General features: G+C 36.4%; 1 protein-coding gene across 8 annotated transcripts in view; it reads left to right on the forward strand.

Moving 5' to 3' along the window:
• The window catches only part of ANKS1B (ankyrin repeat and sterile alpha motif domain containing 1B), a 427,100-nt gene that overhangs the window by 89,850 nt on the left and 310,564 nt on the right, over window positions 1-26,686 (forward strand). For all 8 annotated transcript variants that reach the window (XM_069773749.1, XM_069773747.1, XM_069773753.1 and 5 more), the window contains one exon: window positions 16,026-16,166. In XM_069773749.1, the coding sequence (XP_069629850.1) occupies window positions 16,026-16,166 (141 nt within the window). The remainder of the gene's footprint in view (window positions 1-16,025; window positions 16,167-26,686) is intronic.

A 26,686-nucleotide genomic window follows, 5' to 3' on the forward strand; every position in this document is an offset into this window, starting at 1 on the left:
TCAGAGTGAATTTGAAAAGTGTTTTTGTTTAGTAACAATTACTATTCTCCATATTTTTGGCAAAGTCATGAGAATTTTTGAACTAAAACTAATTTTAAAATAATAAAGAATCTGCCATATACACTTAATAAAACTGAAGCTCTAAATTGAAGTGTTTTCTTCAGATCAGTCCCTCTAATCTTGTGTACTAGGTGGTTGCTTGCAATGTTTGCTTTTACATTTATGCTATTGTGTTCACAAGCATAATACATAGACTACAGTATTGATTTGCACTTGCAAGTGCAATATCTTGCTGTCTTTGGATATGTGACATGAGTTTGAAGACATAGTTCCAGAAAGTGCTTCTGGGCTTTTAACAGCAGACTATATGTTAAAGGATTTTACTTAATTACCTGGAATAAATACTGAGAATCTTAAGTTATAAGGTGCCCCTATTTTTTTTCTTTTTTTGCTTACAGAATAAAACTGAAAATAGTAAAACTATGTAGGATTAGAATGACTGCACTACAGAGGGATTTCACAGAAGTGGCAGCAGTATATCTGATTAAATTTAATGTGGTTATGTAATAGATAATAAAGGCTGGCAGCAGTAATTTAAATTTGAACATGAAGAAAGGTTCTGTGTAGTCTCAGGAAAAAGATTTGGATTTCATCACAGGCATATAAATGTCAATTTCTGCTTAATTCTGTCATCCAGAAAGGAAAGTTGATATTTATGTACATTGAGAGAACAAAAAAAACCCCAAAACAAACAACAAACCAAATCCAAAACCAAGCCACAAACCCCCTTAAAACATCTTATTAACATTGTTGAAAACAGCGATGGTATGTATTCAAAGAGAAGATTCACTTTTTACTCTCATGTCAGAATATTAAGAAGGTGAGGGTATATAAAAGCAGTAAAACTATGATCATGTTTGGCTTATACATAAGGGGAGACTTGAAAGCATAGAATTGTGTGTTTTCAAAAGATGGCTAAGAATGAATATATTAGAGGTGAATAAAATTTATGCATGGTCCTTTAGAAGTCAATTCTGATTAATTTTTTTTCTCTAAGGCAAAGAAAAATTATTTTTGATAAAAAGCACACACAGAAATTTTTTTTAATTTTACAAAGTAATAACCACTGGAAATTGTTGAGAATTTTGAGGTAAACAATTTAGTAACATTATTCAATAATACTGTTGTTTGGTTTTAGTTTGTGGGTTTTTTTAACATAACATTTAAACAAATAATGGCTGGGCTGAAATATTGTAATGGCTAAGAGTGACCAACTATATTGGAGTAAAATGATTACTATCCTGGATCAAATGTGGTAGCCTTTAACAATATCACACACTTGCATATAGGCATTATTGACAGAGTGAGGCAAAATTTCACATGACAATGATGATGAGCAAGCCAGAAGTATATACAACGGCTGGTGGCTAATGAGGATACATTAAAAACACATTCAGGAACAATTTTGGTTACTTATTCATTAGGGAGTAGTAAGACAATCAAGGCCTGATTGTTTGGGTCTCTATAGAGAGAAGCAGATAAATTTTAAATTATTTAATAGAGTAACATTTATTGAATTTGATAATGCAGCTTTGCTGTATTTTAAGGTATTTATGATGCATTTAAAAAAAAAGAGAGAGTTGTACTGAGAGTCAGTGTTTGGAATATTGCTGCTTTACAAAGTTCCTCTTTATAATTGTGATAGATAATTTATGTATTGCCAAATGTTGACATTGCAAGAATTTTGTATTAAGTTGCTCTTTAACTTTTATACCTAGTTCAGTTATGAATCTTATTTTGCAAGCATATACTGACTCGTATTTCTGTGGGAAGTAAAAACATGAAAGCCATCTCTCCCAGGATATGTAAACCTTACTTTTTAAGATTCCCTTGTTGCAAAGGTCTACCCACTCTCTGAAGATAAGATTATATAACTTTAAAAATTGTTTTTAAAAGCTACCACCCAACTAAAACCCATCTGTTAGTCCCAGTTTCTAATGCACACAGTGGTATTTCCCACTGAGAAGAGCTGTTGTTGCTGTTGTTTTTTTTCATTAGATATTTCTAATGTGATGTCCAGTACCAAGGATCCACTTGGTCAATATAGAATGATATACTTGCTATAAGCTACTTCACAAAATGATTTCTGATTTCTATTTAAACATGAGCTGGTTATTGCAAAGAAGCAGGGGGAAATGTACCAACTTCATACAAATTTTTATCCCTTCTGTTAGGTAGCTTACCTAGCCAAGGGAAGTTCAGATGTTTTTAATGTATCCTTCTCTAGCCTATGTTCTAGAGTTATTAAAATAGGTTATTTTTTTCTATCCATAGATTATGCTATGCTTCAGTGCAGTTTTGTAAAGATTTCTGTGTTAAAGGGATCCTAACAGCAGCCATTTGGAACTCTACGCAGAATAATTTGCCCAGTGGCATGCTTCATAGCCAACTAAATTAGCCTGCAGCTCTCTGCTGCTGCGATTTCTGGTAGAAGCATTGCTAGACAATCCTCCAGCGTGCTGCATAGACCTACCCTGTGAGACAGTCAGCACTTATTTAGGAATATAAAATCTCCAAATATGACAACACTTACTATGATTTAAACTACATAGAGTAAGGTATAACTAGGGGAAGGTGCTGGCCAAGCCACCAGTTCATCTAATCTGCATTAAAAAGTACTTACTCCTTTTACACCAGAGTGATTTTCTGGAATATTTAACTAGTATGTACAATTATGTATGTGTGTGGCAAATTCCTTGACTATCAGATACGTGCAGGAAAATAGCTTACAGACAAATGAATCTCTCTGCTGTTATGTGTTTAGCTTGCACTGGTGAATCCTAAATGTATCTAATCCTTTTGCTCCAATCTGTCATGTTGCTTACTGCAATGACCCTATATTACTATGTTGTGCAGAACATGTGCTGTATGTACAGGCATTTTCTTCTATTTGTTGACTGTATGCTTCCATTTATTCTTATATAGCAAAATCTGACAGAGTAGAAAAGAACAAATAGTTTGTGCACACCCTCCATAACTTGCAATACTTCAGACTTGTTCTTTCTTAAAGCTTTCCTTTTCCTGACTAAGTAATCCTAGCATTTTCAAGTTTATTTTTTATGTAAATCTTGCCATGCTACCAACCGCTTCACTTGCCCTGCTGTGGACTCTTTCATCTTAGCTAAATCTCTTTTACATAAGGATCTCAGATATGGGTGTAGCATTTTTTCCATATAAAGTAATTATAATATAAGCTTTTCAGATCAAAGAGCTTGTTTGTCTTTATAGCTATAAAGCTGTATGTAAATTTGGGGTGCCCTGGAAATGATTAGTAGTGTTTTATCTAGTCAAGAATCCTATTGGATAGCTATGTTTTATTAAATTAACCACAGTAGATTTTTGCTTTTTTTCCCAAGGACCATTTTAGTTCAGAGACTGTCATATGTTGTAGTACTGAGCACATATGTAATTTGAAGACCAACCTCTGTTTCATTATACTTAGGTGAGTACCAAAGAAATCTACTAATCTCAACAGGATTAGCCAGGATCTGAGGACTCTATAATAAATGATCTTGAGATCATCTTCCCAATAATGAAGTATATTTGCTTTAATTAAATCTTTTTTGTGCGTTATTCAGTGCTTCAGAAAACCTTCTTTTTCATTCCTATTTGTGCCTTTTTTTTTAACATCTCTGAGCTGCCTGTGCCATTGTCAACACCGTTGCCAGGCTTGCATAGCACAACACTTGTCTCTTCCATTTCTTCCATACCCTCAGTGTCCATCATCCTGTGAGTGTGCAACAGTGTACAACATGATGTCCATTTTTAACTACGGTCTCCAACTTCATTTGGTATCTTCTGAGAGCATTACAGTCACTTCTGAAGAACAGAAAAAAAAGATAATACCATGAGATTTCCACCCAGACAGGTGATTTTGCAGTATTAACCTCAACTCTGTCACATTATTACAAAACCAAATCATCAGGAAGACTGATGACTTTTGCTATTACCAGGATATCGATCACCAGAGATGTTTCCTTCAAGCTCTGACCTTCCCTAGAGGTCTGCCAAAAATTTGTCACGGACTCCTGCCCTCCGTTTTCCTTGGGTTTCTTCTCTCCTCAGACTTTTCTCCAGTGTTCCAGCTAGAATCAAGTTTTCAACTTCTCCCTCACAAGAGAACAAAAAGTTCTTTTCATCATGATCTTCCTTGGTTCTCTTAAAATTCATTTTCTCCCTGTTTGATCAGAGTATTGCCAGAATGGGTGCTGAAATACCAAAGGTGGGGTCCAGCTGCCTTAACGTTAAATATCTCATGTCACTGTGGATGCCCAAAGTGCTTTTTGTGTGGGGCTAACACGGGTGCAGTCATTCCTTCACGAGCCATGATTAAGGGTCAACAGCTACTCTGTAGTATCTAAAATGACACTGGATGCCTATGCTTGGCAGCTGAACTCCACCATAAGCCCTCAAGTCAGGTGCATAAACGTAGGCACCTAGGGCTGTTCTGTGCAGCAGCCGAGACATCTACGTGGGGCTGGCAGATGTGACAAAGGACTTGGAAAGTCATGGTGTTCTGGAGCGGCAGGTAGAGGCTAGGCAGGGTGCCCAAAGGCAGGTACTTCGGTGTAGAGGTAACTTAATCAAGATCCAAATGTCCCTCTGGTAGATTGGCAGTGTTAACACTAAGGATTGAGAAATGATTGTGAAACTTTAGTACTCTGGTTTATCGCATTTGAGCAATAGAGTACGTAACAATGTATGAGATCTGTAAGGAGTATGAAGGACTTCTCCAACATTTAAATATTAGATTTTAATTTCTGAAAACATACTTTTGCTCTCTTGAAAAATTAGTTTTGATCATTTGTAAAAAGCCTGAGCTTGAATATGTGGGAGACTTATTTTTCACGGTCATAGTAGATGTTTACCCTAGGGAAAGATAACTGAGTTAATAAGGAAAGAAGGAGAAAGAATGCTTTAAAATATACTCTTTCTATCCTGTGATCTTAAAAAAGGAATACATCATTCTAGAACTTCTTAGCTTTTGATGTTTCTGCATGTCACAGAGGTATGTATTTCTGTAATATTTCTACAACTCTATCACTCTTGTCAGCAGGTACCAATGCAGGTTTGATTGTGTTTTTTAATACACAGTGACCTTAGAATAAATGAGTATTCTACCTACACAACAGGATACAAACCATAGAGGGGAAAAAAAAAATCTTAAATATCTTTTGTATGTACCTAAAGTCAACACTGATTTCGTGTCTACTCTATTAGTATAAGAATAAAGTCATTAAGCTTGGAACTGACAGTGAAGCCTGATGATCACCATCTGATAGGAAATGCATGAGAAGAGAGAACCATATGGGTATGTCTCTCAGTTGTTTTCTGTAGTGAGGGGAACAGCATCGTTTTATTCCTATGGTGTAAACAGAAGATGGAGCCTACTAATCCATCAGAGCTATGTGAACCCCTACAGGATCCATCAAGGGGTAGAGATAAGTGTAAATGTATGGTGTCACTATATAGTATTCTATGATTCTTTTGAAGTTGAATAAGTAGGTACTCTCTTAGCAGCAGCTGTCCCAGTTTCCCTTTGCTGCTTCTTAGTAAGAGGTATACAAGTAATGCTAATGGTAAATATTCTGCCATAGTTCACAGGGCAAAATGACCACCCATGATAAGTTAATAAAAAAAGCACGCTTTCTTTAAAAATTTAGTAGCTGAAATTAGAACATTGGGCAACTTGTTTGGACTACTTGCTTAATTTCATTTTTATTCTATCCTAATGTCAACAAGCACATTTATTTTATAACTGGCATATAAAAAAGATTAAGTATTTTTGTCCTTGAATCTTGAAGTAGTTGACCACTCATGACAGAGTTTCACTGTTGGCAGTTCTGCTGGCAGACTTTTTCAGGCCCTGTGAATAAGCTCAGCAAGTAGAAAATAAATAGCAGAAAAATATATTGACCGGATTCTTACACCTCTATAAAATATAAGGTCAGGAGTAATTCAGAGTTAAGGGGCAACTGCCTAATATTTACTATGCATTAGAAATGTTTGCCCATGGAATTAACACAGATCAACAGTGTGCTATAACTGCACCCCTTAGCTTTTCTGCAACTTCACTATATACTGAAACCCTTGGCTGAGTTCAGTGGTATAAGTTTTTAAATTGACATAAGAAGCAGGAACCAGGCTTACTTGACCATGCATGCATCTGGTTTTACACCCGTTTCTTTGCTTTTCCAGAGGGATGTAAGAGTTGAATGTTTTATACATTTTTGATCATCTTTTTTTTCTCTTGGCATCTGTCCTTCCTAAACTTATTATAAGTTTCAGTTTAGTGCCATGAGGGAAAATCTCAGAAGAGGCTCTTCAATTTTATTTGCTTGAGTAGTTATTTGAGATTGAGCAGTTTCTATTAATACTACTGCTATTATTTCTGTTGATATTGGTGCTCTGCCTAATATCTCTGCAATATGAACTGTTCACAGCCTGCAAAGAAGCAGCCTCAGCACTGCCTGTCAATCTTGACAAAAATAATATTAAAATGTAAAAATGTTTGGTTCCTATGCTTGTCTGTCTTTTAATTATTAATAGTTGATTCCTTATGGGTATTGGAATATTGACTACCTCGCCCCTGTCTCTGTCCAAAGTGCTGTTTCCTTTAAGGAATCTCGATTTTAACAGATCACTTATTTAGCCATAGGTACTTCATAAGAAATACAGTGTTACGCAGGAGTTGTAGACGAAGGCATGTTACTGACTTGTTTATCTGTATTTTACAGGACCTTTAAGACACTATATGATGACTGGCTGAAGAAAGAATTTAAGTATTAGCTCTTCAGCTACCTAGGAGTATCTTTGGAAAACAAAGTAAAGGTGTGCTTGTATTGCGGTAGATCTATACATCTATATATGTTGAATCTACCCAGCCAAAAAGAACAGTACAGATGAGGAGACCAACCACTGTCCTAAATCTTCTGGTAGTACTGGTTGAGATGACTGCAGCGAAGTCACTGTTTTAATTATGTAAGACAGGAAAAAGCAGCAGCTTGCAGTATGTGAGCTTCACCCTGGCAGTTTTTCCTACCAGCCATAGCAAAACCTTTGCCTTCCTAGTGAAGATGACTTTGAATTCTACTTCCACCTGCCATGTAAACCAGGCTGCATTGAGAGCTGTTGTCCAGTTGATAGTATTCTGCATCTCTCACGGGGCGGGGTGTGTGTGTGTGATCCTTTTTTCTATTGGCTCTAGAAGAGTCTGAGTGCTTGCATGTTTTTGAGATCAAAAAGTAGATTACAGTCTGACTGATCTTTTCCAGTTAGGCCTTCAACATCTATAGCCTGTCAAGACGTTTCAAATGTCAGCATTCTACTGCGTTGTTTTTATATTATATTTAGTACTTAGGCAAACTACTAGCAATTTTTTACTGATGGATCTGTGGATAATCTAGTACAAATGTTCAAGGCCTTTTTGATTATCCACTCTTAACCAGCATTCATCTTCAGATGACTAATTCAGTGCTGTATATAGTTCCTCATTAGACTGGCTTTGTCTATTCAGGTATGATTTCTCTTATGTCCTTCATTAAGCCAACAGCAACTTAATGGAATCATAACTGTATTTTCGGTAATACACTTCTACTGAGAATATGTATGCTAAATAAAAAACAGTGCACTGGAGGAGTAATAAAGTGGTGACTTCTGCCTACTCACTTACCACCTGATTTTCTCCCCTTCTTTAATTTCTGTTCCTTCTGCTCTATTTCATGACAAATAATGTATTTTCTATAAGTTTCATCATTCTGCCACCCACTTATCCACCCTCTCTTTCACAACTTTAAAAAAGAAAAATACATGTTATACAGCTGATTTGCTTTGCAGTTACATTGCACTGAGTTTTTCAAATGTTATATGATAACATTCAGATACTATAGGGATGTTAAATACAGAGATGCCTCTGTAGTTATTCTGTAAGCAGTATTTTCTTTGTGACATTTAAAGCCAAAAAATGCTGGTCTTTACTGTGAATTATATTTTTTTTCTTTTATGCAAAGGTAAATATGCTTAAGCTTTTAATTCTATTTAATATTTCTAAAAATATTAACATTTGATTTTGCTTTTCTGCAAGCTCCTATACCCTTCATTATCAGTCTCTTCTTTTTCAACTGGTACATGAGTTTTTCACAGTGAGTCACATCTAGGAATGAGTCATGTGCATATTGATTCAGGGAGACACATAAGCCTGTCATTAACATGAGAAATCCCATTAACTTAACTGGAACTATTCATGTGCTTAAACTTCAAGACTCAAAAAAAAGTTACCAAAATCCTGCATTTTTGCACAGCCTACATTTGTGTATGCCCTTCCTGCAAACTTGAACCAACTTAGTCCAAATCTACTGTGCCTGTGGGATGGAAAGGCATCCCTAGAAATACATTTCTGTAGCATAGAGTGTCCTTGCAGTCTACATGGCTTGCTGGGTTGAATTCTGTCTTGGGGCTTTATGCTTCAATGTGCTAAGTTTTTTTCCTTGGTCAAGCAAAGCACTGACAGTGCTTTGGTAGTAAGGCCTTGAAATTGATACTAAGTGTGCAAATAGTCTGATTTATGAGTATCAGGTATGTGCTCAAAGTTAGATGAGTGCTTAAAACACAGGTTTGCTTTATTTTACCTAATGTTAAGAGGGAGAAATTAATTTGGAAGGCAACTCAATCCTGTCCCAAACACAGGTATTGGGGTGGAGTAAATAAGTTGTGGAAGTGCCTATACTTCCATGCATTACAGACAACTAGTTTAATCCATAGATTAAACAAATAGCTCATATTAAATGCCTAGCTTTCAAAGAGTTCAAACTAGTTTAAAAGAATGATGTTGTAAGTGCTTTTTGGAATCAGGGCAGTGCATATTGCAGCTTCAAACAGCTAATACTTCATCCTGTTAATTTTACACTGAAAAGCAAATGCTGTGTATGCTTCCCAAGATACTTCATGAAAATTCTGTAGGCTCCATCTACTACATCATTCTTAACAAATACCTTCTTATTATGGTTAAATTATAATTACTAAAAGCACTTAGTATTCCATTCTTTGCAATTTTTTGATTTATTGAATTCTTGAATTTTCTGTCATTTGAAAATCTTCACCCCCGTGGCAAAATTAAACAGGAGTTAGAAAAGAGTTGAAGATTCTTACTGAAATACGTTGAGATGTCTTTAGCTTTGCACTTAACATATACTTACAAAATATCAGATCACTAAATATGAGTGTCCTAGTAGTGGCTTTTATATATAGCTGAAATTCTCTTCATATGAAGATTACAGCACTCAGTTCAAAAGTTTTTGTTTAGTGAAAAATCAATTGGCCAACATCAACCTTTTTATTAATAAATGACAGTCTGTTGATGGGCCATTTTTTCTTTTATGGTTATTTTTTAGCAAATGAAAAGCTATCTTAGGTCTTGAAAAATATTGATTCCTTTATCGATGGAAGAAAAGGTTTTTTTTTAGCTTATGCCTGGTATTTTCTGATTAATAGCTTGTTAGGTTTTTAAATCCTAGAACTTTTGTTATATCATATGTATATATGCATCCTTTTAAGAGAGTAGTGCAGAGATTCAGAATTGTCTTAATTGTCATTATTTGTTACGTGTAAGGATGAATTAAAAAAATTGAAATGTTTGAAAATTCTGCTTTGAATACACATTCAGATGTACTAATTCATTTTATAATCTAATTTTTACTTACAATTTTGACCTTATTTAGTGTGCATTGTACTTGCCATCTAGTTCCAGGGTATATTTACTGTATACTGTCAGTTCCTGCTCTGAAGACAGAATGATTAATTCCTGGGGTGCTCACCATCATAGGTGTCAATAGCACTTGCCCACTGAGGGGCAGTAACTACACGTTCATGTACTTTTCATCACGTATGTGAATTAATCATGTTTGCCTAAAGTTAATACATTTTACTGTTGTTATATATAGTCAATTACTGTGACTCTGCTAACTTTAAGTTACAGGAATTTCTTCCTGGGTTCAAACATTACTGGTCTTGAGTTCAAAGCGTGTGACTGCTTCAGACAAGGGTGTTTTGGTTTTTTTTTTTTCAGAGCCCCAGTCAGAAAATACTATCACATGCAGCTTGGCTGATGTGCAGTGGTGTAGAGGTCAAGATTCTCCCTGTCTGGGACTGCTAGAGCTTGGATTTTGAGAGCACTTAGTCTCACATGCCGCCGCAAAAGGTCACGCGGTATCTCATGCTGCTTCCTGATGTAGCCCGGCACTTTGGCAAACTTGCCTTCACAATTTCAATATAGCCAGCGAATAAGGAACACAAACTTAGTGACCATCTCAGAGAAGTTTACATGACATGCCCAGCATCCCGCTGGGATTATGGCAGAGGCAGGTACAGAATATGCTTCTCCAACATTCAGCTGCTTTAGGTACAAGGCCATCCTTGTTCTCCTGGTATTCCCTTGCTGAATACAGGAGGTGCAGTCAAACTTGAACCAGACTCGTCACAAATGAAATGATGAAAGAAATGTAAATGAGGAACACATTTGTGAAAGAATGGCTGCGGGTGTGCAGCATAAGGTGAAGGGCAAGATAATGAGGATGGGAAAGGGAAAACCACCAAGCAGGGAGAAGGCTGCCTTGGGATATACAGGAAAGGTGTGCCCAGGCCACCAAAACGTTTCGTTGTCCTTTGTCTGTAAGACGTAGCGCGTGTCTTCGCACTGAGGCTGCTCCTTGTCAGGACCCTTACTGAATTCCCAAAGGGTACATTTGGTTAACGTAGGGATCCTGCTGGGGAAAAATAGCGACTGAGGGTGTTATGTTACTTGCCCAAATGCTGCTTTTTCTCTTCTGCATCCGTCGGGCATCTTCCCCGGGGAGCAGCCTGGGCAGCAGCAGGGGGAGTGCTGAGAGCGCAGGAACCCGTCCCGGCTCCGCCGTCCCTGCCTTGGCTGCCACAGCTGCTGGCAGCAGCTCATCCCGAGTTATAGAGGCTATTCAGGAGCAGTTTCCCTCTTTGTTAGATTTTAGTGTAATGTAAAATGAGAATATTAGACAATAGAACCGTATTTTTTCTTCTATTTCACAAGATAATTACATATCCTTTGGGCCAGGCAAAGGAGGGGTAGAGGCACGCCTCTATAATCCAGCTGTTAGGATCATATGAAATATTTGCGTGGTCCTATGTCTGACAAATTATTTCTTTGGAAGAAACCTCCTACTAACTTCATTGTTCCAGACTGAGTGGTAGCATTTAGCTTATCAAATGTCTGGTTGCTTTTTTACCTTCCATAAGCAGAAGGGGATTGCCTTCTGGATTTTGTCTTTGCTGCTCCATTTCAAAAAGCTTATTTTCTTAGTATGTCATATGCTGCAAGATAAATGAAAAGTTAACGTTAGTGTCCAGAAGTATGATGCAATAGCAAACAGTAAAAGTCCTATCATTTTACATATTTACCAGTTTTTGCTGGTGCTGTCTTGCTCTAAGTGGGTACTGTCTGAAAGGGTATTTGTAATATTTCTGCAACGGGATGATAGCTCTGAAGAATCAGAGATACAAAAAGTAAAGAAAGATTTTGATGTTTGGTTTTAGATTCCACTGGACTACTACAGGAAAGTCTTCTCTGTATCCTGAAATTAGGGAATTAAATTGCATTTTGCCTAGCAATGGCTGCTTACCAATGCCAAGGTGGAAAGCAGACCAGTTTTTAATGAAAACCTGAGACAAAGAGGGTATAAAAGGAAATAAGAAGCTTTGTATGACTTACTGTATTCATAGAGAAAACCTGTCTAGATAATGAGGTCGTATGGTAGTCAGAAAATCATTGACATCTGTCAAAAGGAAAGTGAAAACTTTATGTATGTTTTATACATGGCGTAATGAGCTGTGAACTTGGTAGCTTTAAGTAATAGTTAAGATTAAAGGTGCCTGTTGACTTTTAAGAGTGGAACAGACTTTCTCTGTGCTTTTTTTTTGTGTCTGTACTCATCATTCTGTCTGTTGCTAAATATTGGCTTGTTCTCTTAGACCAGGAGAGAGATGTCAAGTTACTGTGATAGCCAATCTGATGTACGTACATATTCTGGGAGAACAAATAGCCTGTTTATAAAGTACCCTTCAGTCTAAAGTATCCTGCTGGGCAAATTTTGCCTTTTGTGTAGAAGGAGATATGAAGAGGAAGAATTCCATACCTAAATTTTCAAAGACATAATCTAAATGCTCATTAGGTTTGAAAATCAGAGGTAATGTGTCAGGCCCAGTAGTCAGAGGAAAACTTGCCACTAATTGTAATGGTCCATTGTCCTTACGCTAGATCTTACTACTCCCTTACTGCTATATTATTATTCTCTCTTTTTTATCCATAGAGAAATTATATTGTTAGTCTCTTACTGCTGTAAGCAATTTTTAATACTTAATTCAGTGTTCCAGTAAAAAACAGAACTTTTATTAAATCTTTTATTCTCTATCAATGTCTTGTGGTTTCCCCACCACTTTTTCCTTTTTACGTATCCTATCTAGTATCTTTTAAGGTTTTCTGTCTTTTTGTGTGAGGATATGTGATGCTTATACTCATGTCTCTTCTCTCTCAGGCAGAGTTGGCCTTTTTCAAGCTTAGTGTTACAGTTTATATTGACTTCACCATTTCACAATGTCAAATTCAATTAATTGAGCAACTGTGATCTAGGTAGCATTTTCTAAATATGTTTACTTTTTGGTTTTTTGAGTCAAAACAGGCATGAATAAAAGGTTCTCGATTGTGTCTATTTTTCTTTAGGTGACAGAAATCTCTTCCTCTATCTTTATTTCTTTTTTCTGAGAAGTGGGCATAAATAACTTAGGTTTCACTAAAACTCTCCCTACAGGGCTATTTCAAGGCTTCCCAGCAGCACACAGAATTAGATTTTCACGTCCAAAGGATCTTTAAGGAGGCAAAATTAAATCATACAACAGAACAGAAAAATGGGGGAGTTCTGGGAAAGGAGTGAAGGCTGGGAGAGGATAGCAGGAACCTGGGTGGTCTGGGTTGGCAGTTTTATGGGCTTGTGTGACGATCTGAGGTCCCTGGGTTGACTGTAGATCTTTCTGTATCTCACCAGTCTCCTCCAGGTGCATTCCTTTCCCCAGGGTACCAAACCCAGTCTTCCCCATTTGGGGCACTTCTGACTCTCCTTTCTCTCATGCAGCTATTAACTCTTTCCCTCCTCTTTGCAAACGCAGCTCTCCCTCCCTGCAGCAACTCCCACTTATCCCTTTGCGCCTTTTGGCTGGGGAGAACTGGTCTTCTGGCAGTGGGGATGGGTGAGAAAGGTGATAGCAGTAACTGTTTCCTGACCCTTCGTATACATTTCTCCTAATACTTCCTTCTCAGTGCTTTATCAGCAGCAGAAATCTGAGCAAGAAGACAGGAATCAGTCATTTAGTATAAAAAGAGCCAACCCTACTCTGCAGTAGTCGGTAAATTAGCCTGTATTGTGTTACTCAGTCCTGGATTGTCTAGTTGCGTAAGAGTACTAGTCAATTTATTCCAATAGTGTGTCTAATGAACTCTGACGTTGGTCCTTCTTTGAATGATTGGGAGATCTGACTATATAGTATTTCCTGTTTCTTTTAATTCATATTGACATTAATTTAAATTCCTGTGATCCCCACTCTATCTTAGGCTATTTTTATTAAAAAAAAAACATAATGGAAATAATACAACTCTCATTCTGCTTGTGTATTTTTTCTTTTGGTATGATTTTTTTCTACTCTGTTCCTATAATGGCTAAATACTCATATGTTCTTCTTTGAATCATTGAAATGTATTGAATTTCATTATTCATCTTTAGTTGTGTTGAAAAATTCTCTTCAATATTATGTGTGTGTATTTTTTACCTTTAGAAGGTACATTGACATTTTTCTGTGACTCTTGTCTTTGTTCACTTACATTGGCTTGTAAGGTCGCAGCTAATGTGTGTCACCTGCTTTCCTGTACCCAGCACTGCTGCAGTTCTTTGCTTTTTGCTCCAGGGGGCAAGAAGCACTTTATTCTCTGGTACAACAATTCAGAGATATAAAATACAAACGCAGGGCAACCACCATGGAAGATGGTGTCATAAATAGAAGGGAAAGACCTGTAGTCTGTTTCGTTTGTCTATGCAAATGCATAGCAATAATAGTCTTTCACGACCCACACTCTGCAGAGTTAACCCAATCCTTTTAATAATCTGTGTAAGAATATTGGTCGCTATAGCAACACATTCTGTGGTACCACTTGACTGTCAAAATAACCTCATGAAATACCATGCTAAGAATGTTTTAGGATTTGATTTTAAAATAAAAAGTAAATAAATCCACCTAACTTTATAAGATATGGCTAGATTCAGGAAAACTGCAACAAGGGAACAACCATTTTCTAACTGAGGGGAATCAGACTAGTGGCGATGGATATACTGTTTATCTCATCTTTGGTGAGTGAGCTGAAATAGAATTTAGAAATTTTTTTTCTGCTGAAATTAATGCTATACCAACCACATCTGTGCATAAGAAGTTAGCACAAAAGTCAAAGATTAAATGATCCTCAGACATTACACAATTTGACTTAGTGCCTGTCTGTGCAGTGCCTTTGCTTCTCTTACAGTTTCCATCAGCTTGTCTTCATCTTCAGAACTGCTGCTGTTTCTCTGCTTCTTCCCCCCTACTTTTCCTTCACCTCTGCATTCCCCTTCTTGCAGCAGACTCCACGCATTTCTTTATTCTATTGGCTAAAATAATCTGCAGTTAAGTGGTTTTTTGGTTTTGATCTTTTTTTTCCATATGGGCCTCATAGCAGTGCTTTAGAGCTAATGTTACCACCAGATTAACAGATGTGGTCAGCTATTGTCTTAAACAGCATTATGTTGATCAAGCAAAAATCCAGCCACTACTGAAAGATTAAGACAAACAAGCATTCCTACAGACAGCATTTAGTATCTGAATATCAGGTAGGCTGCACAAACAAATGCCAAGCAGGCTAGAACAGCTATTGTGTATTCCAATTTAAATATGGGCAAAGAAGATGTGGGTAAAATTTACATTTTGTTGTTGTTGTTGTCAATTTTTTTTTTAACATAATGATATTTTAAAAATCATTCATTACTGACTTAACTTTCCTCCTCCTTCTCCTGAAATCAATAAAAGTTGCCACTGCAATTCATTCAGTTGCAGTGGCCTATCCTATGTAGCAAAATAACATAAATGAGAACTGTCCGCTTTTCCTGTTTCTGGCTGTCATAGAAAATTAGGATACTGGTTTAAGTGAAAATCAGCATTATTCCCTTATCACTGAGACCAATATGGAAGCCTTAATGCTCATGACTGAGTGACTTTTCCCACTACTTTTCATCCCTTCTAGCCAATGAAACAAAATAAGACAGGTCATTTTTAAATAAAATTTTTGCCTACAAAATAAGCTAACACATTTATTATTGGTAGATATAAAATAAAAATTGAAACATCATATTTTGATTGAATTGATCTTTTTTTTCTGCAAAACCTTGGACTGACCCAGGCAAATGTAATACAGCTGTACTTTTCTGAACACAACAGATAACTATTGAAGCAAGATCCCCTTAGCTTATATTATTTCCTTCTTGGGGTTAGTATTTTTTTTTAATGTTAGTTTTTATTAACTGTGGGATATCCTAAGCTTAATGATGTTAAAGCAAATTTTAAAGTAAAATAAAGTAGAAATTGCTGATTACTTGATAATAGAGAAAATAAATGCATATTTTTAATGTGTATTATTATGTTCATGCATATTTAAAGTATGATTGCAGATAGGTTAATATGCACCTTCCTTAGAAAGTGTGATTTTCGTAGAGCAGAATGACAGTTGAGTTAGTTACTTTGTATTAAAATAGCAGTTTATCTTTTGGAATTTAAAAATGGGAGTCTTAAGTTCTTTTCATTAAGTAAAATGTTTCTTTCAACGTATCACTGTGTTTAATTTGAAAGTACTATTTCTTTATGTACAGAGGCCTTCTTCAACATGTTTATCACCAAGAGAGGAAGAAGATGATGATGCAGGTGAAAATACTTGTGGTCCTTCAGGTTTATGGGAGGCATTGACACCTTGTAATGGATGCAGGAACCTTGGATTTCCCATGCTTGCACAGGTATATATTTACCTTTTCATCATAACACTTATTAACTATAGAAGAGCTGCTTAATCTCTTCTCTGCCTTACCTATTACAGTCATTTTTAGTCTTGCCTTATTCCCTTCAAAATTGTTACCTTCTGTCTTCATTTTAATGTCAAAATCAGGTTTTAGAATCAAACGTTGAGGTTTGGTCATCCTGCTGTAATACTCTTCCAGATAAGTTTAATGTTGAGATTGTTTAGTATTTATTACCCCCATTTTAGATTTTGTGTTGCATAGCTTTCTCTTCTGATTCCATCTGGAAAGAAATTTTGAAGTCACATAGTTTCCTTTGGGATAAGTACTCTATTTTTGACCAGCTTCTAATTAATATAATGACATCTCAGCTGCTGTCTTTATAAAATTAATTGAGGACATCATGCATAACTCAACTGATGTAAGAATGTAGCCTGAGACTTCTCTTTGAAGATTATGTAAGTTAAAAGACAAGTCCCCAAACGTTTTCTAATGCTCATGATAATACAGAGGAGAATAAATAAAAATGGGTAATACACCTGGGCCTAAGTCCCAACAATTCTCAGAGCAGGCCAGTCTGCAGTATCCACCAAGGCATGCCAACAGCTGTGTCCCGAACAAGTGATATTGTATTGCTACAGAACAGGATGATGTTTATTGCTACTTCTGGGTCTCCCTTGTTCTCCTCCCAACCCCCCCCCCCCCGCCATGGTTTAGCACTCTAATTTCTGTAACATTTTTCCTGCGCTTTTCTTGTAGCATTGAATGGAGGCCTGCTGAATTTCTATTTAGAAAAGTCTGTTTTTTTCAGTTGCATCCTTACTTGGCACTGCATTTAAATAGCTTTGTCAGATTCTTGTGTACCAGATTGGAATTACATATCCTGTCTTACCACACTTTATACACTGTTGCTTTCATACCGTGACTGTAGGTTTTATTCCCTTTAGTCCCGCGGGACTTGCACCTGTTTGAAGTCAATGCTAAAGCTTCCACTGCAGTCAATGGAAACAGGATATGGCAACTCATGTGCTTGAATAACAATGAGCACTGTCCTGTCTTTTTATAAGGAGCTTTTATATTCCTTTCCCCTTTCAGTAGCTGTTTTCTACTTCATACTATCTATCATTTTAGACATTTGGCAAGGTGCAGAGCTGTTGGAATTATCCTGCTTTACAATAGGAGTGCCATAGTTACTAATTCCTCATTTCTAAGAATTTGTTTCAAAAAGTATTTCTTAAATGGAACTTTTCTTATTTAAATATGTATCACCTATGGTTTAATTATTGTTAAACTTTCCTATGATGAACATATATGCCATTTTGGAGTGATTTCCTAATTTTAAAAAACATTTTTGTTTTCCTTGTTTCTTTTTAATGTAAGATATATGTAAAGTGTGTTATAAAACTGAGGAATGCATTTGAAAAATAGAATAAAGTTAGCTTTGTTGGTTGGTCTCTCTTTCCTTTTTATAAAGAGAGGAATAATGTAAGTTTCGAGGCAGTGACTCCTCAGTTTTATTCATTGTACTTAAATTTTAAACTCAACCTTACAAATCTCATCTTTATTGCTCTGAGAACTAATAAGATTTTTAGTTATGGGTACAAAAAAGAGTATAGTCATTCTATGTTCATTCATGAAATGACAGATCACTTTTCAAGATTGTTTCTCTCCATAAAAATTGAAGACAGTTTTGGGTTTTTCTTGATTTTCTGTTTATGGAAGAAAGGAAAGAAACTAAGTAGTGACAAATCTCAGAATTACAAACCAGTGAATTCAGTTTATAAAGTGTTGCCATCACTGTATGCAATCTTTCAAGCTGTTAGCTAATCTGTTGGATCTTTCACATTTACTTCAGAATGCAGCAGAGAACATCTTGTTCTAAGGGATTGAGAACACAAAGTATTTATTTCAATTTTTAGATTAAGTCCAATATCTTGAATTGGTCTAACAAATCATGATAGATATAATCTGCAACAGCATGTTTTAGGTAAAAGTACAAAAATGTGTTTCTGATACTCGTGTCAGTCCACTAACATATCAGAAAATGCAGACTTCATCATGAAGAAACAGTGAGATAAGGGTACTTGACACCATGTCTTAAAATCCACGTGCTACTAAAGATACCAAAATAGGGAAAAGGGTCTATCGATTACTCTTGAACACAAATGACAAGTTCATTTTTCCTGTTCTTTTGTAGCTAAAAATAGATTTTACAGTAATATAAATATACTGTGTTTACACATCAAAGGAGAACAAACATAAAGATTGATTCTTGGTTTATATACACAGTCAGAGGTACAATGGTAAAATGCAAGTGAATTTTAGGTGAAATTACAACAGTGTCCATCTGTGACCTAATGAGCTAACGGTTTCCAATATGCCAAAGAAAAGGGCAGTTATCTCCTTGACAAACTTGATTTCTTTATTGCAGTTATGGAAAAAGTCTTGGCTGGAGGTAATTCTGACATGCAGTATGTCATTTCTGTCTGTACTGTGCTGGGACGTGTCATTTTAGAAAGGGTTGTTATAGAAAGTTCTGTGTAAATTGTTCTGCAGATATCTTTTAAAACCTCACATAGCAGTAATACCTGTATTCTCAGAATAAACAGCTCTCTTTTACAGTCTCACAATTGGTAAAGTCCTGGAAGAGCTTGATGGAAAATCTTTGTGTCTTGTAAAAACTTCAGGGTTTTTAGAAAGTGCCCAATTCTACATCAGAATGGAGCTACTAACCAGCTTCATCCACTCCTAAAAAAAAAAGAGCCAGAGAGCAAGGATGCCCAGCTGGATTTTGGGAGACTGAAATTTTAAATGCTGTTTCTTATTTTAGCAGAGAGTGAATTCCATTTCACATTAGGTTATGATTTATGATTAATGTGGGGTTATTCCTTTTTTTCTGAAATTAGTCTTTTTTAGGGACAGAAACTAGAAACTCCATCCCTGGTAAAACTGATGCACATTTTTGTAAAAAATGTTGACTTCCACACATGAGTTATTTATATCTGAAGAAAACTTTCTTAGGAAATTCCAGGTTCTGTATTTTCTGGCTGTCAGTCAGTACAATAGAAAAACCTTTTCTCCACCTGTATAACTGAATAACTATCTTCTACAGATTCCAGAATTCCTAATAATCTTAAATACCAGCAAGATAAAAACAGTTTTGAAAACTCCCAAAGATGTAAAACCCCAAAAGTGCTTCTACAGCACTCTCAAATTCTAGCATTGCAGGCTTCACTGGAAACAGTTTACTCTCCGATGACATGTCTATTAAACTGAGAGAACGCTTTTATAAATGGTGTGATAGTACTAGACCCTCTTTCATGGATCTCCAGTTCTTGTAAAATCTTCCTACAGTAACTACCAAGATTTTTAATGCTTTAATGGTTGCATTTCTGGCCGTCATAAAAATATGATACTAATGGACAGTCTCCCTGTCCAAGAACTGGAATAAAACAATATGATATTTCTTATATAGCGTTCTCTCAGAGTAGCCACAAAAATAGGAGTTATGTGACAAAGTATAATATTTAGCTGGAGAGATCTCACTATGCTGTAGGTAAGTACTGGAAAGAAAACTGAGATATGATCCTTAAACAATATTTGTGAGCAATGCCAGCTAGCGATAGAAAAAGCTGGAAGCATTGTAGTGTCATTATTATTGACCATCTTAAATGAGGAAGCGTTAGTCAAGAGACTCATAATTCAGCTAAATACAGAGTCGGAAAGTTTAGTGGTAGAAATAGCATAATCAGCTTAATATGAACATGGTTAGTCATAGTTATTAGGATGTCCAAAGAAACACAGGCTGCCAGGACAGTGTTCTGCGGATAATTGGGCTGACACTACGGCTTTGTTTGTGCTCTTCTTGAGGAATGATCACGGCACAGATAATGAGAGCAGTGAAGATGTAAGAACAGAGGCTTTAGCACAGCGCCTGACCTCGATGACATACCTGCTGAGGCTGCTAGCCGTGGAGTCGGGCTGTAAGGCTGTACCACCACCTTGTCTGCAGTTCGTAGACTGCAGTGACAGCTGCCGTGTAACTGTAGAGAGACAGCCACAGCCTCGCTAGCAGGCAGACCTTCAGTTATTGAATACGTGTGCCACAGGTCCTATTTTTCAACCCGTATCACTCCTGTGGTTGTAGTGGGAGACTGACACCTCTGAAACCCAGCCTTCAACTGAGTTTTCTTCCCAGTCTGAGTTTCAACAAAGTACAGGAACGATACTGGTCACGGGAGGGGCTGAGCTATGAAGAGTGCTGTGCGTGTTGGTCTGCTCCTGGCTCTCACTCCTGCCTTATGGAGAAGACAGAACCTTAACTCCGGCAATCTCATTCTATTTAAATGTGAAATGGGCATTAAGCAGCTCAGGTCTGGAGGTGAAGGTACTGGAATACTTCAGCCATTTGTCCCATAAAGTCTCCTTGTGGCAGAAACTTAGAAGATTGAACAAGGGATAGCTCCTCTCTCTCTCCTAAACACACATTTTGGTAAAGTAGTAGGAAGCAATTTGAACAAAGACCAGTTTGGGGAGGGCATTTGTTTGCTTTATCAATTGGTTAAGGGCTACAAGGTAAGGAAGGGGTAAGGAATATGGTAAGTAAGTGTAGAGCACTCTTGTGTGCCAGTAATAGAATTGTTTCTTGGGTCTTAATCTTCTATTCTGCAGTGTAGGCGAATTTACTATTCAGCTCCTAATATATTTATTTTACAAAGTTTATCAGTACCCACACACATACATACTCACACTTTCTTTGCAATGAAGCAGCATACTCCAAATGTATGAAACTTTGTAGTTTTCATTCCATTTTCTTTTTCATGGATAGTGTGCTTTAAATATTTCTCTGCTAAGGGGCAAACAGGGCCTGATGTACGGGATAAATACAGGGCTGTCTGCTATGTCAGAGATGGGTGGTGCAGAGTCCTGTGTGATCATAGCAATATTATCAGTTTAAAGCAAGCATTCTGCACACCTTAATCTTGACAGCCATGCCAGCATATTTTCCTAATTGTGATATAAGGTAATTGTGAGATAAGGTAGGTTTAGGTATGTCCCATTTAGGAAGTTGCTGGATCAGCTTGACTGCACCGTCTCTTAAAGTAAGTGTTGTATGTATAACTTAAAAATCCTGACAGTTATTTCCTATGTTTGACATGATGGCCAGCCAGGAACACCACATTTGTCTAACTATTACAAAATGAAAGTAATATCTGTAAAGAGAACAGTGCAGTTGCTATGGAAAAATGGAACTTCAATTTAAAAGCCATAAGTATAAATCATGTTGCCAGTTGCCAGGAAGCATGGCTATTTACAAAAATACAGACAGATATAGAAAGTTTACTTAAATATTTAAAGAAGCACTACGTTTCTAGCTTAATGTCAGATTTTCATCTTTTTAGAAGCAATGAACTGCTGGGAGACCTTTGTGTTTACTTGTAAGGCTGATTTATGTTCTGCTTATACAATTCCAGGATTCCTAGAGGTAGGAAGTCTAGCAGCTTTGTCACAGGTTCTCCTATGGAAGAGAAATTTTCCCCCAAAAATGTCTGTTATTAGAGGGAGGGAAGAGATAGTAGACTCCTGACTACATTTTTAGGAGATAAACTGTATACAATACTGTTTCTTTATCAGTATAGGCTGTGATAGGAATATTTAGTTTGGAGTTTGATGCGTCAGTTAATAGGGTTATGTATTTCATATCCAGCTTTTCCTTAAGTTCATCATGTCTGTCTGTACCTCTTTTTATGTAATTTTAAAAAGTAATTTTTAATGGGGAATAATTTTGTTTTGTGTTTTATTTGTATAGTAGAAGTGGGTTAAGGTTATTCTATAGAAAACCTGACACTGAAAATTATTGTGTTGCAATTATGTTTAAAATTGCAAAGATGGTTCTGGATACCTGAGAGATGAATGAGGAAATTAAGTAAGGAGCTAACTCAGGTTTCACATAGAGATCAAGTCTATTCCTAAAAAATCTCTGTACTGGTACTCTCTGGAGAGAGACAGCATGACTCTATGTTGTCTCCTTCTGGAGATTTTTAATATTAGGAAATTTATTAGACATTGTTTATTTTCGTTTTAACATATTCCAGTTTGAACTCCTTCTATTTTCAGTTGCCTCTAAAAATTTTCTTAGATTTTAAGCTCAGTGCAAGTGTTATAGGAATTTTTTGAACTTTTGAGGTGCTGAGGAGGGAGTATAAAAGAGGGAGTGTTTCTTCTTTGCTTTTTAATAAAAACAGAGAAAAACAAAGAGCATATTTTTAACTAAACACTACTGGCTAAAGTGTTTTAACAATTTGGACACAAGAAATGGTATCATCCTTCACTAACAACTTTTACTTCCACTGAATGCACTGAAAGGTAATTTCAAATTAGACTGGGAAAGAAACAGATTTGGCTAATATTACTTGGTGCTGATGTTCACCAAAATTAGAAATAGAAAGACTTGTGGCATTATCTAATGTATATGTTACAGGGGAGGAGACCTGTTATCTTGTTTGGTGATGTGCTAATTTGATAGGTGATGATACAGACATGGTAGAGACAGAATTCTTTTCCAGGAAGGACCACCATTGGCCAGGAACACTTTGGCATGCAGTATACCTGGAACACGAATACCCAGAGTAAAATTGTTATAGTATCTGTGATATTTTCCTATGGTTTCTAACCTTCAGTAAAAATTTGATTAGTTTTTTTCTCTTCTTAATTTAGTGGATTAAAGGATGAGTTTACTTAAATGGGGTTGACATGGAGAGATATATTACCCATTAAAAAAATATTTCTGTTAAGCTCTGGATTTGCATTGTTGTCTTTTCTGCAGTAAGCTGAAGTTTTATTGGTAATTTCAGGAGCACACCACCCCCACACAGAAGCAGCTACTGAAAAGTGCCATATGTATTCTGCCTAGAAAGAATCAGCAGGTGATGATTATACCCTGCTGAACAGTGATGGGAAATAAGTATATTGAAAAAAATTGTGGCTTATTTTAGTGCTAGGCTACATTTTCTGATTGTGTTTTAAGGAATGAAGCTGTGTTTTGTTCTTGCATATAGTATGTGGCTTCTTAATTTCCAATGTAAATTTCCAGTTGCCCATGACTTCAGATGTCATGTGGCAAATGCATACTATACTAGTTGTACATCACTACACAGGTATGTAATATAACCAGAGATGTTGTAATCTATTTATCTTTGGGTATTTTCAGAATTGACTGGACGAGGGCCAGAGCAACCTAATGGTTAAGATAGCTCTGCTTTGACTGAAAGTTTGGATGAGATGACTTCCAGAGATCTCTTTTGTATAATCATAAACACCTACATTCTATAATTCTCTGTAAAATTCTAGATACGTGACCTCAGATGAGCTGATTTCTTTAAAATTTTAGGACTGACTCCATTTTCTTCAGTTTGTAACTTGCTGTTTGTGAAAGCATGGCTGTCCCTGTCCTGCCCTGTGTAAATCTGGGCACTGCTGGTCTGTGTTGTCTCTTGGTGTGATCGTGAAACGCCGAAACTAAGTGGGATGAGATAGAGAAAGAAGAGAGGTGTTAATAATGGAATTGTTGATACATGTCAGAAATCAGATGAAGTATCGAAGACCATGCTGGTTTTCAAGAGGGACTTTAATTACTATTTAAGATATTCAAATTCATGTAGAAATTAATGTTGAATTGAACACTGTCACATTCCTAACTGAAATATGGCACAGTGATCAACTGGGGAGATCTTAAATAGTATAAATGTGTTACATTTTGTTATTTTCTGGTTTGCAATTTAGTGGCAACCAGAAGACACACTTTCAGGGAATGTTTTTGCTTCCAGTAGTGCCTGACAAATTATGGGAAAATGGAAAAAAAAAAAATATCAATTTGAATTGCACAGCAAATGACTAGCAATAATGCATAGCAAATAGTTTTATACATGAAAGAAGTTCAACTTTGTATTAAAAACTTCATGTTTGAACTTCAGCTGCTTCATATCAGAAGTATTAAAACAGTGTGTTAAAACCTGAAAATTTATGTAGAAGTTCCTGGTTATTCTGACCAAATTGGGTTTACTGTTAGTATTACGTTTTGGGGAGAAAAAAGCCATCATGAATACTTTGGATTTGTTGTTTCTATGATAGTAACAGGAGGAAAAGAGTTCATAGACAAAAGGCTAGTATTTGAGGTATCTGGAGTTAAGAGATCAGTTGGGTGGTGATATCTAGGCACTGGGATTACTACATGGATTAGCTATTGAGTCATGCTGTGGTAAGGTTACAGTTCTATGAAGGGCTGTTTGAAGGCACTTGACATTTTGGAACTTTTTTTGAGCCTAGCAACTTTTTTTTCTGTTTTGGTTTTGGGGTTTTTGTTTTGGTTTGTTTTTTTGATGGTGGTACAAATATATTTGAGAATAAGCGACAAGCTAATACTGGAAGCTGTGAGGGATTCATTTATTTATTTTTACTTTGGTTTAGTAGTAGGGAAATTCATGGCTTTATTGAATAAGTCCCTGGAGAAGTCTGTAAAATTGATAGAACCTGATTTCCTTCTGAAGTAAACACCCCACTGACAACTGGGCATTTAAAAAAGAACAACTTTGTAGTCTGTAACTGTGAATTCGCTCTTGCTGTACAAAAGAAATTGCCTGCCTTGAGTTTAATGTCATGTCTGGCTGTTGTATTTCACTGAAAACTTTTATTACCAGTATCCATTATACTGAGTCTGAAAATGAGATAAACCCTCCTTCAAAAAATTACTTAAGCCTACTTAAGCATAATCATTAATGTGGTTAATCCCGTTTGGGCTTCCATACATACAGAACTTTATCGGGAGACACGTGTTCACAAAAATCCAAACCCAGTCTAAGGCTAAGAGTTTTTTAAAATCCAAACCTGATTGTTATGATTTTTCCACTATTAATAATTCATAATTAAGATCAACTCATGAATTGGAAGTCAAATAAAATGAAACTGAATTTAAGGAGAGTCCCTATTTGAGATATCAAAGGGAAATATCTAAGACTACATTGTTGCTTGTGTTCATGATAAGGTATTTTGGATTTGTTTATTGATAGAAAATGTGGTCTGCCAATTCTAGTCAAATAAGTCTTTCCACTTTAAGGTGTCTCAGGCAATTCAGCTAGGAAACGAGGAACATTGTGTTTTATGTTATTCTACCTAGAATGGTATTAATCATTTGTATTGCTGTAGACACTCTATTCACTTTCCAGACGCAATAAGCAGCCTTGATCCATAAAATCTCACTATAATACATAGAAATAACAGTGATACTACTAATAATATAGGGAATAGTTGTGTTACTTTGGAAAAAGAGGGAGATAGCATTTTAAAAAAACATATTATAAATGTCTCTCTGTGTAACCATAACATATTGCATTTTGCAGCATTTTTCAACATAAAGGATATAAGTGTGAAGAAATTGAGGTAAATTAATAAATTGACAGTATCAAATTGACTGAATTATTTTTGGAGGTGTTATACTTCTATAGCATCCTAATTTTTGATTTACAACATTCTGTACTGTGAAAAAGGAGAGGAAATAAAATCTGTAGGCAATGTTAAGTCATGTTTAATTCTACCTAATTTTTAATTTAGCAAAATTGAGTCCATAACTCTCAGGCAGTGTTTTAGCCTACCTAGTTGTCTAAGTACTTACAACCCACTAGCTTCGTCCCTGATCAGCCTTTATGTTTAGCAGATACTTAAGTTCTATATACACGTAAAGCTGAGTAAACTGTTGTAATCTGTTTGTATGTGGATAGGTGCCTAAATTCTGCCTTATTCAGATTGGTTTTGTAGAGTTACTGGTTTTGCACTGTGATGAATAAATAGTGACAGCAGAAAAGTTCATTCAGAAACCCACCTGGGTGCTTGTGCTCCCTGCATCAATGGGAAAGCATGGACATCTCTGAAGATGTTCAATTGATTGCTCTTTTATGTTGAACAAGAAGCCACTGGAAGCCAGCCAGCGTGAGATACAAAGTAGAGGGATGTGTTTGACTACATGCCTAGCTTTTGAGTCAAATTTGTGCACAAATTGAACACCAGGGCACTTACAGAGGGTACACAGCTGACAAAGCAGGCAGCCTTCCTTCACTCCTTTCTGTCCACTTCCAAAGTGGACAGACTGAGTGCATCTTTTTTTTTTCTTTTGAATGCAATAATGTTCTGTTGTAAAGTGCACAAACAATGTTTGCGTTGCTTCTTAAGGATAGCTATCTTAATATCTTTCTCCTAAGGGCAATTATTTCTCATCGGGACTGTATGACCAAAGAAGAACTGCAGGCACTCCACAGTTTGGACTGTAAGTGGCTAGAATCTCATTTTTGTCCCAGAATGAAAGATCCACTGGCGAGTGTTCCCTGTTGTCTGGCTTTAGGTGGTTCCACATGACATGCAGGCTCTGAGTAGCAGATCGCTTTTCCTGACCAACTGTTTCCTCATTGCAAAATTATGAACAGATCTTGAGTTTGCAGGTTACTTAAGTGTATGTTAACTTTAAGCATTTA

This window comes from Haliaeetus albicilla, chromosome 28, assembly GCF_947461875.1.
Source record: "Haliaeetus albicilla chromosome 28, bHalAlb1.1, whole genome shotgun sequence".
In the NCBI taxonomy this organism is placed as follows: domain Eukaryota; kingdom Metazoa; phylum Chordata; class Aves; order Accipitriformes; family Accipitridae; genus Haliaeetus; species Haliaeetus albicilla.